Genomic DNA, 12,729 nt, shown 5'->3' on the forward strand with positions numbered 1-12,729 from the left:
AAACCTCATAAAATTCTGATTCTTCTTGATTTTTCAAGAGGTTGAAAAAGACCTCACCCTATTCCTAAGAGGTCAGTGAGGGGCGTGCATAAGTGCACCAGCGTGCCTTCCGTCCCCTGTCCTAATGTTTTTCTTTTACTGGTATCAGGCATATAAACATTGTTATATCTTTGTATGCCACCAATACGTACTTCACAAAAACAAACAAATAAAAATAAATAAAAGAGCCGTGATGATGCAGTGGGTTAGAATGCAGCATTGCAAGCTGACTCTGCCTACTGCCAGGAGTTCGAATCTGACTGGCTCACAGTTGACTCGGTCTTCCGTCCTTCCCAGGTCAATAAAATGAGGAGCCAGATTGTTGGGGGTAATAAACTGACATTGTAAACTGTTTAGAGAAGGGTTTAAAGCACTGTGAAGCGGTATATACAGTACATGTATGTAAGTCCAAGTCCTATTCCTTCCTTCCTTTCCCTCCCTTCCTCCCTTCTAGTGGTTAGAATGCGGTATTGCAGGCTAACTCTGCCCACTGCCAACAGTTCGATCCTGGCTGGCTGCAGGTTGATTCAGCCTTCCATCCTTCCAAGTGGGGAAAATGAGGATCCTGATTGCTATTCCTCCCTCCCTCCCTCTCTCCCTCCCTTCCTTCCCCCCCTTTCCCTCCCTCCCTCCCAGTGGTTAGAATGCAATAGTGCAGGCTAACTCTGCCCACTGCCAACAGTTCGATCCTGGCTGGCTGCAGGTTGATTCAGCCTTCCATCCTTCCAAGTGGGGAAAATGAGGATTCTGATTGCTATTCCTCCCTCCCTCCCTTCCTTCCTTCCCCCCCTTTCCCTCCCTCCCTCCCAATGGTTAGAATGCGATATTGCAGGCTAACTGCCCACTGCCAACAGTTCGATCCTGGCCAGCTGCAGGGTGACTCAGCCTTCCATCCTTCGAAGGTGGATAAAATGAGGATCCCAATTGTTGGGGGAGCAATAGGCTGACATTATAAACTGTTTAGAGAGGGCTATAAAGCAATGAGAAGTGGTATATATCTAAGTGTTATTCCTTCCTTCCTCCCCTTTCTTTCCCTCTCTCGCTCCCTCCTAGTGGTTAGAATGCGATATTGCTGGCCAGCTCTGCCCACAACAGTTCGATCCTGGCCGACTTCAGGTTGACTCAGCCTTCTATCCTTCAGAGGTGGGTAAAATGAGGACCCAGATTGTTGGGGGACAATAGGCTGACATTGTAAACTGCTTGGAGAGGACTATCAAGTACTGTGAAGCTGTATATAAGCCATAGTGCTACTGCTATACTTCAACACAACTGGATTGCATGCAGGTTAGGGAAAGTTTCAACAGGTTGGTTTCCCCATGCTGGGAAATTTCACATTATAGAACCATCTTTCGGCTGTGGCGAGGGGAGCGCTTGCCCAGGTCTGCCTGGTGCACCAGTTGCCGCCCTATTTGGACCGGGAGTCACTGCTCACAGTCACTCATGCCCTCATCACCTCGAGGTTCGACTACTGTAATGCTCTCTACGTGGAGCTACCTTTGAAGAGTGTTCGGAAACTTCAGATCGTGCAGAATGCAGCTGCGAGAGCAATCATGGGCTATCTCAAAAATGCCCATGTAACACCAACACTCCACAGTCTGCATTGGTTGCCGATCAGTTTCCGGTCACAATTCAAAGTGTTGGTTATGACCTATAAAGCCCTTCATGGCACCGGACCAGATTATCTCAGGGACCGCCTTCTGCTGCACGAATCCCAGCAACCAGTTAGGTCCCACAGAGTTGGCCTTCTCCGGGTCCCGTCGACTAAACAATGTCATTTGCCGGGGCCCAGGGGAAAACCTTCTCTGTGGCAGCCCCGGCCCTCTGGAACCAACTCCCCCCGGAGATTAGAATTGCCCCCACCCTCCTCGCCTTTCGTAAGCTCCTTAAAACCCACCTCTGTCATCAGGCACGGGGGAACTGAGATACTCTTTCCCCCTAGGCCTTTACAATTTATGCATGGTATGTTTGCTTGTATGTATGATTAGTTTTACAATAAGGGTTTTTTAGTTGTTTTAGTATTGGATTTACATGTTTTTTTTTTTTGTTGTTGTTGTTAGCCGCCCCGAGTCTACAGAGAGGGGCGGCATACAAATCCAATAAATAAATAAATAAATAAATTGAAATCCACACATCTTCAAATTGCCTAAGATTGAGACATATTGCCCTATGGTGTATTGGTTCTATGTTTTAATGTGCCCTGTCAGCTGCTAACTCGGAAAGAAGAGGGGAAGAGCAGGAAATATGAACGACTAATGCTGAATATGATTTTCAAATAAACAGCATCTCCAAAAGGGTTATGTTTGGCCAGATAAAGGTTACGTTTGGACACAGGAAGCATCATCTGTAACATGCACCACAAATCTTTCCGCAGCTTCGGCTCCCAAGTACAGTTTTCCTTCTGCCCTGTGTATGCAGCTGACCAAATTCCAAGGCTGTTTTGGGCTGCCTTGAGCAGAGGAACGAATAGCTAATGTCAAAACCCGATCCAAACTTTCCCAGGCTTTGAACAAGGACTGCCTGGAAGGGAAGGTTGTTGCATTGCAGTCTGCATTGGTTGCCGATCAGTTTCCGGTCACAATTCAAAGTGTTGGTTATGACCTATAAAGCCCTTCATGGCACCGGACCAGAATATCTCCGGGACCGCCTTCTGCCGCACGAATCCCAGTGACTGGTTCGCTCCCACAGACTTGGCCTTCTCCGGGTCCCGTCAACTAAACAATGTCGTCTGGCGGGACCCAGGGGAAGAGCCTTCTCTGTGGCGGCTCCGACCCTCTGGAACCAGCTGCCCCCTGAGATTAGGATTGCCCCCACCCTCCTTGCCTTTCGCAAACTCCTTAAAACCCACCTCTGCCGTCAGGCATGGGGGAACTGAAACATCTCCCCCTTGCCCATGTTGTTCTGGTGTTACATTGATTGTGTGCTTGTTTTTTAATATTCTGGGGTTGTTTTTTATGAATTTTTTAGCTTAACATTGTAATTGGATTGGTGGGTATTGGATTTGTTATTATGTATTGTTTTTACCTTGTTGTGAGCCGCCCCGAGTTTGCGGAGAGGGGCGGCATATAAATCCAATAAATCTAATCTAAATCTAATCTAACTGTACTTCCTCAGTTGAGAAATAGGGCTCCAGGATGCTGCAGCTGGTATAAATTCATGTGGGTTGCAAAGCACCCAGATTTTTATCACAAGAGGTGGAGGGGAAATTCTACATTGGTAATAATAATAATAATAATTATAATTATAATTATTATTATTATTATTATTATTTATTGGATTTGTATGCCGCCCCTCTCCATAGACTCGGGGCAGCTAACAACAATGATAAAAACAGCATGAGACAATCCAATAATAAAACAACTAAAAACCCTTATTATAAAACCAAACATACACACAGACATACCATGCATAACTCGTAATGGCCTAGGGGGAAGGAATATCTCAACTCCCCCATGCCTGGCGGTATAAATGAGTCTTGAGTAGTTTACGAAAGACAGGGAGGGTGGGGGCAGTTCTGATCTCCGGGGGGAGTTGGTTCCAGAGGGCCGGGGCCACCACGGAGAAGGCTCTTCCCCTGGGGCCCGCCAATGACATTGTTTAGTCGACGGGACCCGGAGAAGGCCAACTCTGTGGGACCTTATCGGTCGCTGGGATTCGTGTGGTAGCAGGCGGTTCCGGAGGTAGTCTGGTCGAAAGTCATGTAGGGCTTTAAAGTCATGACCAACACTTTGAATTGTGACTGGAAACTGATCGGCAGCCAATGCAAGCCATAAGTGCCGTGACCTGTTGCAACTGGCAACTTCAAATATTAGCCAACAAATGCTCTGTCTTATACATTGGTAAAAAGAATCAGTATAGTAAATACATACTTGGAAGTAATGAACTCATAGCTAACCCAAACCCTGTCAAACACCTTGGAGTACTCATATGCAATGACCTAAGTGCCAGAGCTCATTGTAACAGCATTGCTAAAAAAAAGCACTAAGAGTTACAAACCTAATCTTATGTAGCTTCTTCTCCAGAAACACTGATCTACTAATCAGAGCTTACAAATCATTCATCAAACTCGTCTGTATGGAATCCACATTGCATAACTGACATTGACACAATTGAGTCCAGAAATACTTCACAAGAAGAGTCCTTCACTCCTCCTCTCGAAACAAACTATCTTACTCCTCCAGACATACTACAGTTAGACAATCTACATCACCTCCAAACTGATTTAACTGTTGTTCATAAGATCATACACCATAACGTCCTTCCTGTTAGTGACTACTTCACCTTCAACAACAAGACAAGAGCACATAATAGATACAAATTAAATGTAAATCGCTCCAAATTTGACTGCAGAAAATATGACTTCAGCAACAGAGTGATCAATGCCTGGAACTCACTACCTGATTCTGTTGTTCCAAGATCTTCAACCTGATCTACTGTGGACCTCTCCCCTTTTCTAAGAGGTCTGTAAGGGGCGTATTCTATTGTGCCCACTGTCCTTCTGTCCTATTATCCTTTTCATCACCTCTTTATACTTTGTTATGTTAATACAAACTATAATTCTATACTTGCATGACAAATATATAATAACAAATAAATAAAGTCGCTGTTTTCAGCACTGATGCAACTGTGAACAGTTGTTATGTGATGGATGAATACCAACCCGTCTTAAATCTAAGAGTTACGTGATAACCATCTGTCCCATGGCACTGACTGCTGGTTAGTAACCGAAAGCTTTCTCCATGCCATGGAAATGGAAATGCTCCATTGAATATCGGGCATCTCCCTTCTTGACCACATCACAAATGATACCATTCGATATCATGGTGGGAGGGGGAGGAGGAAGAGGAAGAGGAAGAAGAGGAAGAAGAGGAAGAAGAAGAAGAAGAAGAAGAAGAAGAAGAAGAAGAAGAAGAAGAAGAAGAAGAAGAAGAAGAAGAACCACAACAACGTTAGCTTGGCTCAAAAATGCATGTTGGAGAGAAATTACCAAAAAGGCTGGCTTGCCATGAACATATATGGAGAAGGGGAATAACAATGCTTTCCTCCTCCATCTCTTTCTCCAAATTATGGAACCAGCCATTGAAATTTGCAGCATATTTCCAGATTTTATACTAATTTTAATGTTGGAAGAATTACCTTGACAATATTCTCATTTCAAGTGTCTTATTTATTCATAGATGTATATAGAAGGAGGAGGAGGAGGAAGGAGGAGGAAGAGGAAGAAGAAGAAGAAGAAGAAGAACAACAACAAGAACAACAACAACAACAACAACAACAACAACAACAACAACAACAAGAGGAGCAGGAGGAGGAGGAATAGGAAGGGGAAAGAGAGGAAGAAGGAGAAGAAGAGGAAGAAGAAGAAGAAGAGGAAGAAGAAGAAGAAGAAGAGGAAGAAGAAGAAGAAGAAGAACAACAACAACAACAACAACAATAACAGGAGGGGCAGGAGGAGGAGGAATAGGAAGGGGAAAGAGAGGAAGAGGAAGAAGGAGAAGAAGAGGAAGAAGAAGAAGAGGAAGAAGAATAAGAATAAGAAGAAGAAGAAGAAGAAGAAGAAGAACAACAACAACAACAACAACAACAACAACAACAACAAGAGGAGCAGGAGGAGGAGGAATAGGAAGGGGAAAGAGAGGAAGAGGAAGAAGAAGAAGAAGAAGAAGAAGAAGAAGAACAACAACAACAACAACAACAACAACAAGAGGAGCAGGAGGAGGAGGAATAGGAAGGGGAAAGAGAGGAAGAAGGAGAAGAAGAGGAAGAAGAAGAAGAAGAGGAAGAAGAAGAAGAAGAGGAAGAAGAAGAAGAACAACAACAACAACAACAACAACAATAACAGGAGGGGCAGGAGGAGGAGGAATAGGAAGGGGAAAGAGAGGAAGAGGAAGAAGGAGAAGAAGAAGAAGAAGAAGAGGAAGAAGAAGAAGAAGAGGAAGAAGAAGAAGAAGAAGAAGAACAACAACAACAACAACAACAACAGGAGGGGCAGGAGGAGGAGGAATAGGAAGGGGAAAGAGAGGAAGAAGAAGAAGAACAACAACAACAACAACAACAACAACAACAACAACAAGAGGGGCAGGAGGAGGAGGAATAGGAAGGGGAAAGAGAGGAAGAAGGAGAAGAAGAGGAAGAAGAAGAAGAAGAGGAAGAAGAAGAAGAAGAGGAAGAAGAAGAAGAAGAACAACAACAACAACAACAACAACAATAACAGGAGGGGCAGGAGGAGGAGGAATAGGAAGGGGAAAGAGAGGAAGAGGAAGAAGGAGAAGAAGAGGAAGAAGAAGAAGAGGAAGAAGAATAAGAAGAAGAAGAAGAAGAAGAAGAAGAAGAAGAAGAAGAAGAAGAACAACAACAACAACAACAACAACAACAACAACAACAACAACAAGAGGAGCAGGAGGAGGAGGAATAGGAAGGGGAAAGAGAGGAAGAGGAAGAAGAAGAAGAAGAACAACAACAACAACAACAACAACAACAACAACAACAGGAGGGGCAGGAGGAGGAGGAATAGGAAGGGGAAAGAGAGGAAGAGGAAGAAGAAGAAGAACAATAACAACAACAACAACAACAACAACAGGAGGGGCAGGAGGAGGAGGAATAGGAAGGGGAAAGAGAGGAAGAAGGAGAAGAACAAGGAGAAGGAGAAGGAGAAGAAGAAGAACAATAACAACAACAACAACAACAACAACAACAGGAGGGGCAGGAGGAGGAGGAATAGGAAGGGGAAAGAGAGGAAGAGGAAGAAGAAGAAGAACAATAACAACAACAACAACAACAACAACAGGAGGGGCAGGAGGAGGAGGAATAGGAAGGGGAAAGAGAGGAAGATGAAGAAGGAGAAGGAGGAGGAAAAGGAGGAGAAGGAGAAGGAGAAGATGCTTTGAGCAGTCAAACAAATAGTCATAACTCGAGAACTATCTGTACCAGAAAACAGCAAAAGTTGCCTCACTGGGAAGCATTGCCACCATTCACACAATCTTGCAAAGAAGAGCAACACGTTACGTGTCTTCCCCAGCCCAAAGACACAAGGGTTGGGCACCTCCTTTCCAGAGGCATTCAAATCCCACCCACAGGAGCAGCTGAAGGTGAAACTTAATTAAGCTGCAGCCTCTGCCTGATTTAATTAGCTCTGGTCTCAAGGCTCAGCCCCTAATGGAAAGTAGAGCAGGCCCAAAGGATGCAGAGCTTACAAGCAGGATGCCTCTCCTCCCCCTTAATGGGGGGGGGATTTCTCCCCTGTTTCCTTTGCCCCCCCCTCGAGGATCTTTTCTCACCCTCTTCCGAAGGAGACCCCCCAAGCCTAACCGAAACCAGAGGGAAGAAACCAAAAGGCACGGCAAAGCAGTTACCGAGCTTCCACCTTTGAAGCCTCAGAATGGAAAAAAGGGCAAACGCCTCTGACCATAAGCAAAGTTCCACTCCTCTCCAGTATTGGGCGGCTGCCCCCATGGTGTGGAGGAAGGACACACGATGGGGGTAGTAAGTTAGGCACTATTTATTGAATACTTAATAGTTTTTCTATTGTCCTTCCTTCTCTAGTACCTTAGTATCAACCTTAATTACTTTTAAGATTGGAGATAATTAAATGGTGTGTTTTTACCCATAAACGCTTTAATAGTTTTAATCATTATCTAGAGCTTGTTGTGGTTAGCTCTGGCCCTGCTCCTGCCCCAAGGACTGTGGATGTGGGGGAGACATCCACATGCTGCAGGCCTGTTTTGCCCCCGGTGGAATCTGCTGATGAAGGCTCCTCTGACCAAGAAGACATGAGTGACAGGGAGGTGGAGAGTGTGGCAGACAGCTCAGAAGGAGATCAATTATCTAGCTCCTCCTTGGATTCAGAGCAAGAGTTAAGGATACAGCCACGCATGCGGAGAGCGATGCATAGGCAACAACAACTGAGAGATTATTATCAAAGAAAATGAAGCCACCTGTGGTTAGGTGGGGCTGTGGTAATTAGTGAGGCTGCTATAAATAGCAGCCTGTGGGTTTGGCCATTGTGGAGGATTATCTGATTGTTGTGTTTCATGACTGCTTTACTGACTTTGACTTTTTGTGTGCTGATTTTCCCCGGCTTTGAAACTAAACCAGAGCAAAGTGTGTTTCACTTTGTGAAAGGAGGACTGTGAATTGCCTCCCAGCTGCAAGCTAAGTATCACAGAACTGGTAAGGGACTTGTACAAATTACCAGTTTGTTTGGAGACGAGTGCTCTTTGCTATACCAAAAGAGGGCTTGGTTTAAGTGAATTTTCATTATAAAGAACATTGTTTTGAATTTTCAAATGTGTGTGTGTCTGAAATTTGTACCTGTGAATTTTTGGGAGGATTCTACCAGAGAGCCCGACAGAACAGAGCTGAACTTTTATAGCAATTCAAGAAAATCGAGCTACTTGCCTAATCTGTTATCATACTGAACCTTGTGGGTTCAGTACAAAAAATTTAAATGTTACTGTGCTCCTCAAGAAATAATGCTGTCGGAATGGATTTCCAAAGAAAAAAATATTGCAGACTACAGGAACTAGGAGGGACTCTGAGGACAGAGAAAAACCTCCAAGTGCTTCACCTTCCCTCTAAAATATAAATCCTTCATTACCCCACTTCCTGTCATAGTTAAAGAAGCTTCTTGGAGGAGAAGGGAAATGCCTTCAAAAGGTCTTCAATCTTTCTAATGCCACGACCCCTTAATACAGTTCCTCATGTTGTGGTGACCCCCAACCATAAGTCGAGCGCCAATTCTCCCAACAGTGCTCTCAGCTGATGGCAGGAAGGTCAGAGAAACACCCCCACTGTAAACGGCTGATTAGTCGGATTGTAAAAATATGTTCCTTCCAAGGCGCTAGAATAGAAGCTTTAGTTCCTAACACCATGGGAAATTTGTCTTTTCCCATGATCATAGGAGACCTCTGTGAAACGGTTGTTCGACCCCCCAAAGGGGTCCCGACCCCCAGGTTGATGTCATTTGGCGGGCCCCAGGGGAAGAGCCTTCTCTGTGGAGGCCCCGGCCCTCTGGAACCAACTCCCCCCGGAGATTAGAATTGCCCCCACCCTCCCTGTCTTTCGTAAAATACTCAAGACTCATTTATACCGCCAGGCATGGGGGAGTTGAGATATTCCTTCCCCCTAGGCCAGTGATGGGCAACCTTTTGAGCTTGGTGTGTCAAAATTCGCCGAAAAACTGAGCATAACTCGGGTGGTGTGTCACCTTGAGAAAAAAACATAATTTTGTGATATTTATAGTTTAAATAACAAATATGCATAATTATTTAACTTACCTACTTAGTGACTTCTTTGTTAATCTGTCAGTTGGTTTCTTTTGTTGGTCTTGCTGTTATTTAACTTGTGTGGGGTGCCATGAACTAAGATAAGTGAGGGGGAGGGGGAATTCTTCTAGTGATGGCGAACCTGTGGCAGTCCAGCTGGATTGCCACAGGTTCACCATCACTGATTTAGTGACTTTTTTGTTGCTGAATTTCATTGGCTAAATCTTCAATTGAAGGTTGGTATTTTGTAGATAGGTAGATAAACAAACAAATAAATAAATATAAATATAAATAAATAATAAATCCCTTCTTTTTTATTAAAAGAAATTAATAATAAAACAAAACAAAACTCTATTACTATTAAAACTAAAATAACCAGCAAAACCAAAAACATAACTATTAATAAAAACAGGTGAGGGGTGGGGTTTTTTCTCTCTGTTATTATTTAAGTGATTTTACCATATGCTTTAAATCAAGAGTCACTTCTCTCTCTCTTTCTCTCTCTTTCCTGTCATTCTCTGCCTCAATCATTTTCTCATTTCTCTTTTTTTTCTCCCCTTTATTCTATCATTTCTCTCTCTCTCTCTTCCTATCTTCTCTCTCTCACTCTTTCTCTCTCTCTCCCTTCCTTTCTTTCCTTCTCTCTTCCTTCCACTTTTTTCTCTTTCTCTCTCTCTCCCTTCCTTTCTTTCTCTTCCTTCCACTTTTTTCTCTTTCTCTCTCTCTTTTCCTTCCTTCCCCTCTTCCCCTCCCTCTCTTTCTCCCTCTCTCCCTTTCTAACACCGTTCTGGAAGGTGAGCAGGGAGCAGAGGGGCGAGGGCGAGGGGTGCAGACCCTGAAATAGGCCTGCAACCCCTCCCCTCGCTCCCAGCGGCCCGTGCGAGCCCACCACTGTTCGTGGTGGGCTCCGACGCTTGGCGCCGCGCCAATCAGCTGGGAGGCGGCGCCACCCCCCCCAGCTGAAACTGACGTCCGGCCGGGGCGATTCTTCCCCCAGCCGGACAGGCATGCTTGTGCTGCCAAAGGCAGCGTGTGGGCGAGCCTGCGCTCTGCACAGGCGCGCCCAGCTGGGAGGCGGTGTTCTCGCCCCTCCCAGCGATCGCAAATATCGGCCGGGCGAAAATCGCCCGGCCTCTTAATTAAAGGGAGAGGAAAAATAATAATAATAATTGCGGTTGCAATGGCACTCCCTAAAGCTCCCTGTTTCTCCGGCGGCCGCGTGTCACCGAAAATGGCTACGCGTGTCAGTGCTGACACGCGTGTCATAGGTTCGCCATCACTGCCCTAGGCCATTACAAGTTATGCATGGTATGTTTGTGTGTACGTTTGGTTTTTATAAATAGGGGTTTTTAGCTGTTTTATTATTGGATTGTCACATGCTGTTTTTATCATTGTTGTTAGCTGCCCCGAGTCTATGGAGAGGGGCGGCATACAAATCCAATAAATTATTATTAATTATTATTATTATTGAGAACTACTGCTATAAAAGGATGCAAATGGCTAGCTGTCTTCAAGGAGTATCAATCGTTCCATTCCCCACTATCTTATCAGAGTTAAAGAAGTTTCTTGGATGAGAAGCGAAACTCTTCAAAACAAAACAAAACAAGAAAATCCAGTTGTCTCCTTTAGAAAAAAGCACCTGATAACAGAGTCAGAAGGGACCTTGGAGGTCTTGTAGTCCACCCCCTTCCTCAAGCAAGAGACGGTACACCATTGATGGGGTGCCAAAAATTTTACTGCCACCCTGTGGGCGTGGCTTATTTTGTGGGTGTGGCTTGATGATCATGTGATGGGGTGGTTTAAAGGTCATGTGACTGGGTGGGAGTGGTTTACCGTATGGCTCTTTTTCAGTTGATTAAGTCACATTATTTGAATAGCCACAAATGACAGACAGCATTATTTGTTGAGGAGCAAAGTAACATTTTAAGATTTTGTACCGAACCCACAAGGTTCAGTATGATAACAGGTTAGGCAAGTAGCTCAATTATTTTTAAAAATTGCTTATAAAAGTTCAGTTCTAGATAATGATTAAAATGATTAAAGCGTTTATGGCTTAAAAACATAATATTTAATTACTTCCTATTTTTAAAAGTAATAGAGGATCAGACTAAGGTAGTAGAGAAGGAAGGACAATAAAAAAAACTATTAAGTATTCAATAAATAGTGCGTAAACTTACTACCTCCGCTGCATCCCCAACCTCGTGGGGGCAGCAGGCCATTATTGCCCTATCCCATCCGAAACAAACGACTCTTCTTGCAAAATCTCCAGTGAAAGTTTGGAACTCTGGAGAAAGCCCACGGCCCTTTCTTTGCGCTAAAGCTTTTTTCTCCGCGCGCTTCGGCTGGGCTTGCAAACGTTCCCTCCTTTCGTCGGGAGGGGCTGCTGGCTGGTTTCCCCTTCCCTACTCCTCTCCCTCTCTCCTCCTCTTTCCCCCTCTTTCCCCTCCCTCTTACCTAGCTCCGTAGAAGCCTCCGGTCGGAGTAGACCACGCACGCGGCGGAGGCGCCCCCGCAGGCGGTGGGCGCGCCGGGAGAGCTCCACTAAGCGCCCCTCCAGCTCGCCCAGCAGCGCCGCCGAGTGGCCGCACAGGTCGGCCAGCTGACGGAGCAGGGCCAGCGTCGTCAAGCCGCACACCTCGTGCAGCTGGGCCAGCTGGGGAGCCGCGGCCGTCGAAGGGAGCAGCCGCCGAGGCTCCACCGTGCGCTTCCAGAAAGGCATCGCGCGCCGCCTTGGCGAGGCTCCGACGGGCCGGTGGGCGCCAGGACCCGCGGGGGAGAAAATCCAGTCGTGGGGGGGGTGGGAGGCGCCCCGTCGGTTCTTGGGTTTCGGGAGTAGTCCGCTATGCAGCCCAGAAGTGCTTAGCCCCGTCGAAAAGCCGGAGGAGGAATCTATCCGCGGAACCCTCGACGGTTCTCTGGGGATGCGCTTCCTCTCCAAAGCGGAGAGCTCCGAAAAGCGCGCGGGCGACCTTTGGAGATCCTGGATGATCGCAAAGGTGTTTTTCTTCCCCTTCGGCCTTCCCAAATCGCCTTCTCCAGGGCACCGCTTGGAAGGAACCGAGCGGAATCTCCTCGGGGCCAAGTCCAGCCCTTGTCACAGAGTCGCCAAAGAAAAGCGCCTTTACGCACGGCGCAGTCGGACGGCGCGGCTCTACTTTTTAGGATCGCGGTTCGGTCAGAGGCGCAGCTTTTTCCCAGCGCCAGAAGGCAGATCGACTGGAATGGAGCGCTTTGGGGGAAGGAAACGGACGTGCCAAAAAAAAAATAAAAAAACCTACACACACATACACACGAAAAAAACCCGCCTCTCCCTGGCCGGCCGTCAAAAGCACTCTGGAGCGAGGCGCGCAAAAGGGACGCGTTTCGGTCGATTTACGCGCGAGGTTTCCGATGTTGGCCTACTAAGCAGGGGTGTTGTGTGGGACTTCGT

At 46.0% G+C, this 12,729-nt stretch overlaps 1 protein-coding gene across 1 annotated transcript in view; it reads right to left on the reverse strand.

Annotated features, from left to right (window-relative positions):
* NHSL2 (NHS like 2) overlaps positions 1–12,018 on the reverse strand; it is a 168,524-nt gene extending 156,506 nt beyond the window's left edge. The window contains exon 1 of the mRNA XM_070759831.1: positions 11,754–12,018. Coding sequence (XP_070615932.1) covers positions 11,754–12,018 — 265 coding nt within the window. The remainder of the gene's footprint in view (positions 1–11,753) is intronic.
* Positions 12,019–12,729: the final 711 nt, after the last annotated feature.

The sequence above is a fragment of the Erythrolamprus reginae genome, chromosome 8 (assembly GCF_031021105.1).
Source record: "Erythrolamprus reginae isolate rEryReg1 chromosome 8, rEryReg1.hap1, whole genome shotgun sequence".
NCBI classification, from domain to species: domain Eukaryota; kingdom Metazoa; phylum Chordata; class Lepidosauria; order Squamata; family Dipsadidae; genus Erythrolamprus; species Erythrolamprus reginae.